General features: G+C 34.6%; 1 protein-coding gene across 1 annotated transcript in view; it reads right to left on the bottom strand.

Annotated features, from left to right (window-relative positions):
* Positions 1–5,692, bottom strand: part of LOC106884224 (GTPase-activating Rap/Ran-GAP domain-like protein 3) — a 1,434,052-nt gene that overhangs the window by 19,798 nt on the left and 1,408,562 nt on the right. The window contains exon 31 of the mRNA XM_052965840.1: positions 1,453–1,543. Within this exon, the coding sequence (XP_052821800.1) occupies positions 1,453–1,543 (91 nt within the window). The remainder of the gene's footprint in view (positions 1–1,452; positions 1,544–5,692) is intronic.

Raw genomic sequence — 5,692 nt, 5'->3', positions numbered from 1 at the left:
ATTATAAAACCTAAAATAAAATAATAAATATATAAATATATAAATATATAAATATAAAAATACGTATATAAGAAACATATAAATACATAAGGTATAGATAAAAGTTCATCGATTAAGAATTTTTTACGATTAAAAGTTACTTATAAGGTAAAATGAAACCTTTTAAGAAAAGCCGGTGTCCAAGCAAAAAGAAAAACCATATTTACAGTCCCTATATAATTAATGAAAAAAATCAGAGAAAAACAGGGAAAAAGAAAAAACAAACATGAGGATGTATGTATCTATAATAAGTTATTATACATAGCTTAGTCAGAAAGAATGGCTATGTCCATCAAGACATGTGAGATTGATGTGATTTATATTCACACTGAAAATGCGTTAGCCATCAAATGCAGGAAAAACAGGATTGGTCAGGAAATTCCAGAGATGTTTTGAATACGAAGGATTAACTATCCTGGCTCATTTTAAGCTTGTGCAGTGAGTCATAGTAGGAGCAGTGAAAAGAGAAGAAATGTGTAGGCTATGATATTTACTAGTTTGGAGGAGCAGTGGACATTATAGCAGTAATAACAGGGAGAGCAAGAAGACGGCATGTCTGTGGGCCAGAGACTGAAGCCAGTAATATTCTCTGATGATGTGCTGCAGTGTTATCAGTTCTTTTTGAGGCCATTTTGTCTAGCTAGACATACCAGTAGTGTATTGGAGAATGCCAGTAGTGTATTGTCAGTCAATTAACTGAGCTAGAATTTGGATGGGATCAAGAATCTTTCTGTGAGCAGCAATGTCACCATCTCAAATGTGAAAGCAATACTTCATTGCGGATTTTTACTCAAATATTGTAAAGGATCAGCGACTGATCAAAGCTGAAGTATTTCCTGGCTCTGAAGAGAAAAGATAGTCTTTGAGATGCAGTTTTAGCTGTGTTATTTGTGTGGGTTAATCAGGAAATTTGGACGCTGTTTTGGAGATAGATTCCTTGGGTATGGAATAGGGTATCGAATGGAAGTTTCATCAGCATGCAGTTTAAAATTTGAATGTGTGTAGTGTAAAGAGTTTTACCTCTTCTGCTATAGACTGCATCTTTGACCCAAAGCTATATATATATATATATATATATATATATATATATATATCGTCATGAAAATTTAAAAATAGGATAAAATCTTTATAAGAATTTATCGAGTAGTTAGCGTGAAAAACCTCATAAGGGAAAAATTTATTAATTATTCCCTTTAAATATGTTTATTTATATTAAGGGCATTACTATACATAAATGTCTCATGCTAGGAGGGACTCTTAAAGTAAAAACTATTATGGTAGTTTTGACTTTAAGAGTCCCTCATAGCGTGAGCCTTTTATGTATAGTAATGCCCTTAATATAAATATATAAATAAATGGAAGCTTTTGGAAGAAAAAGAAGAAAAGAAAAACAGGGTGCATCTGTACTTTTACCTGAGGGAGATGGTGGTGGGGACAGTGATGTGTCTTCTTTTTTTCGTTCACTGATTCCCGAGTATGCCGAGGAAATGAAATAAATGTCACTCTGAAAGAGACAAATAAATAAACAGAATTCTTGTCATAAGTGTATGTGTGTATATATATGTGTGTGTGTGTGTGTATGTGCGTGTGTGTGTATATATATATATATACATGCACACACACGAGTAAGCAAATAAATGAAAAACAAGGTGGAAAAAATAGTACTCGAATACCGAAGGTAGAGCAATATGCTTTTTTATTAAAGCTGCAAAAACATCACAAAAGAGCTTTTATTCAGAGTTTCATAATTGCCCAACGAACAGGAAAATGTGTGAAACTCTGAGTTACAGTCTCTGTGATGTTTTTGTAGCTTTAATATATACATGCATATATGTGTGTGTGTATATATATATATATATATTTTTGTGAGTGTGTGCGTGTGTGTGTATGCATGTATCATTATCATCATCATCTAATGTCTGTTGTCTATGCTGGACAATAAATAATGATGATGATGTTACATACACACACACAAACACACACACACACACACACACACACACAAGGATATACAACATAGATATAAATATATATACATTTATACATGCACACATACACAACGTATACCTATGGAAATTGTAGTTCTCTGTAACGTAAGGCAATAAAGTGTCCCCTGATGATTCATTATCGTTAAGCATCCAATTGCACTTGGACCATCTAGTGTAGGATTCTAAATAACTACAATGAGGAAATGTACATCTGTAGGAATGAATGATATAAATTTGTGTTTATCGTAGCTTCCTCAATATATGCACATAAACATATATAGCTCGAAACTGTACAGTCTGGTGGTCTTGTCATCTGCTTGAACAAGGTAGGGGTTTGTTCCCCTGCTTGCGATATATATCAGGCACAGATTTCGTCAATAACCAGCTGGAGGAGGCTCCTCTTGGGCTTAACAACAGTAGCAACATTGGTTCCTATGGACCAGCCATGTTGAAGTGGTGATAAACATTACTTCTCAGTATGGTTATTACTTCCATCTCTTATAGAGGTCTTCTAACTAGCTACTTTGCTTGTTGCGAGATCAGTGACTGGTTGTCACTTATTTTATTTATTCATTTATTTTTTGTTATATATTATGAGCCGGAGTGGATTACTGCTATTTCTAGTGGATGGATGTCCACCACTGAGGATGAGCATGAATAGCTTGAAACTGTTTGGTCTGGTGGTCCTGTTGTCTACTAGAAGATTGTAGGAGTTTGTTTCCCTGCTTGCAATATATATTGGATGCAGATTGCATCAATGACCAGCTGGAAGAAGCTCCTCCTGGGGATAAAAATAGTAGTAGTGTCTATTCTTATCAAACAGCCATATTGAAGTGGCAATAAACATTACTTCTCAGTATAGTTACTACTTTCATCTCTATAGACATTTTCTAGCTAGCTACTTGGTTTGTAACATACATATGGCAAATGGCTTAATTTGAGATCATGTGCTGAAACTTAAACTGCATTACAGCAGTGTCATAACAGCCACCTAGAACAAACTATGTTGCTTTATTTCGTGATTCTACTTTATAGTGTAAAATATCAAAATCTTTCATAACACATCTATGACCTGGTCAATGCCTGCTCTACTCTCACTGGAATAGTGTGTCAGTGATATAGTTAAAAGAATAAAACAAAAAAATATTGTGCTATATATGTGTTTTATATTATTATCACCACTCTTTATATATAGGTTTTATGACCCAATCATCTATTAACACATGATTTTTACAACGCAATAATCTTTATTTTACTAGGTTTATTTTACACTTGTTTTATGTTACTATCATCACAATGTAATTGCTGTACTCAGGTAGTTTGCAGTAAAAGATTATGAAATAAATATACTGTCTACTGCACAGAAGGCTCTCTAGAAGTAAGTGAAAGCTTCTTTTATAACTAACAGTTAAGAAGTATATTCTGAAAACATAGTATATAAGATATGAACAAGATGGAAAAAATCAAGGAAGCTATTAGCATTGCTAATAACAAAGGAATTCTCTCTCTGAGTGAAGAGTAGATTATGTGATGCTTATATATGAAATATATTGTATGGTAGCAAAACATATTCTCTAAGTGTGAATAATGTATGAAGGCTAGAGAGAAAGGCAGCAAGTATTGGGTTGGCCACAAAGTCTGTTTGGTTTTTGTCAACACTAAACCTCAAGCACTCTAATAAGTAGCTAAGTACAGTGTGTTCGTTGTGCATGCACTCTCATTAGATACTTGACACTTCGACTAAGTTTAACATGAACTTGCAATGAGAGAGGCTGTGTTCTGTGTGTTTGGGATAACACCAAAAATGGAGAGCCAAAATGAACATTATCAACACCTCGTGCTTTTTTATTTCTAAAAAGGCAAGAAAACAACAGAAACCTGCAGGAAGATATGTGCAATGTATGGAGAGGATGTTGTTATGGAATATGTGTCAAAAGTGTTTTTCTAAATTTCGATCAGGAAATTTTGCGGTTCAAGATGCACCTTGCTCTGGTTGGCCAACTGAGACCAACAGTGACAGAACTGAAGGAGTTAGTCGACACTAACTCACATTATATGACCCGAATAATTGCAGATATTCTCCAAATATACAAATTAGGTGTTAAACCATCTGCATCAACTTGGTTATGTCAGCAGGCTTGATGTTTGGGTTCCACATGAATTGATTGAGGCTAACCTTGCTGAAAGGATTTCCATCTATGATTCATTGCAGAAATGTGAAGAAATGATCCTTTTTTTTTTAAGAGAATGGTGAGAGGGGATGAAAAAAATGAATCATTTGTAGCAATGTGAAGTGCTGATGATCAAGGAGGGATCTCTGCAAATCACGACAAACAACCTCTAAAATAGAACTTCATCCAAAGAAGGTTATGCTTTCAATTCAGTGGGATTGGAAGGGTGCAGTCTTTTTCACAGACAGGACTATGAAATAGGATATCACAACAATGCTAGATTGTACACTTCTTTGTAGATGAAACAGAAATTACTGAGGTTTGGTTAGGAAATTTTGCTGCATCCTCCATATTTGTCTGACTTTGTGCCTTCAGATTTCCATCTGATCTGATCTTTTCAAAATTCATTGAAAAGACAGACCTTCAACTCTGAAGAGGATGTAAAAGTTCACCCAGAAGAGTTTTTTTCACCAGTAAACATAGGGAATTCTTTGAGCAGGGAATAATGGAAGATACATTTCAGAAGATACTGGAATGAAACAATGATTACATTGTTGATTGAATAAATTACTTAGTGTTTAAAACTTGTGTCATATTTTTGCTTAAAAAACTCAAAAGCAGACCCTTTTGTCCAACCTGATATTCACAACCAGATGTGTAATTTTAATGGACTTGAATGATGGAGCACATGTCCTAAGAGAACAACTGGGCATAAGAGTAATCAGATATGATATATGAAGAGGAAAACACTGCATTGGTATATAGATGTGATGCATATGAAGGATGGTAGTTGGGTGAAATAGTGCAAAGTTGTATTTCATTTTAAGTAGCTTTCATTATTGAAATGGATGGAACTTACTGGAGAGGAAGAGCAAGGGAAAAAATGTTGAGTGGTTGGATGATGTGTTGAAGGTTGATCTCATGATATTGAATTTCATGAAGGAGATGAAAAGTGGCTGCAATAAGTGGTGGTGATGTAATGTGCTTAACAAGACTTGCCCAGCAAATTCAATCACAGAAAACACTGATGTAAAATGATCTTATTGGTGTGTGTGTGTATGGCAGAATTGTTAGCACGCCAGGCGAAATGCTTAGCGGTATTTCGTCTGCTGTTACGTTCCGAGTTCAAATACCGCCGAGGTCGACTTTGCTTTTCATCCTTTCGGGGTCGATTAAATAAGTACCAGTTATGCATTGGGGCCGATATAATCGACTTAGTCCCTTTGTCTCTCCTTGTTTGTCCCCTCTGTGTTTAGCTCCCCTTGTGGGCAATAAAAAATTAAATTATTATTATTATTATTGTTATTATTATTATTAAGGTGGCGAGCTGGCAGAATTGTTAGCACGCTGGATGAAATGCTTAGTGGTGTTTTGCCTGTTGCTACGTCCTGAGTCCAAAAATTATATACTATATCTTTCTCATATTTTTTCATCATAGTCCGCATGGTAAATATCATATATATATATATATATATATATATATATATATATATA

This window comes from Octopus bimaculoides, chromosome 2, assembly GCF_001194135.2.
Source record: "Octopus bimaculoides isolate UCB-OBI-ISO-001 chromosome 2, ASM119413v2, whole genome shotgun sequence".
Lineage (NCBI taxonomy): Eukaryota > Metazoa > Mollusca > Cephalopoda > Octopoda > Octopodidae > Octopus > Octopus bimaculoides.
Note: the sequence above shows the minus strand (reverse complement) of the source record. Positions and strands in the feature narration are given on the sequence as shown.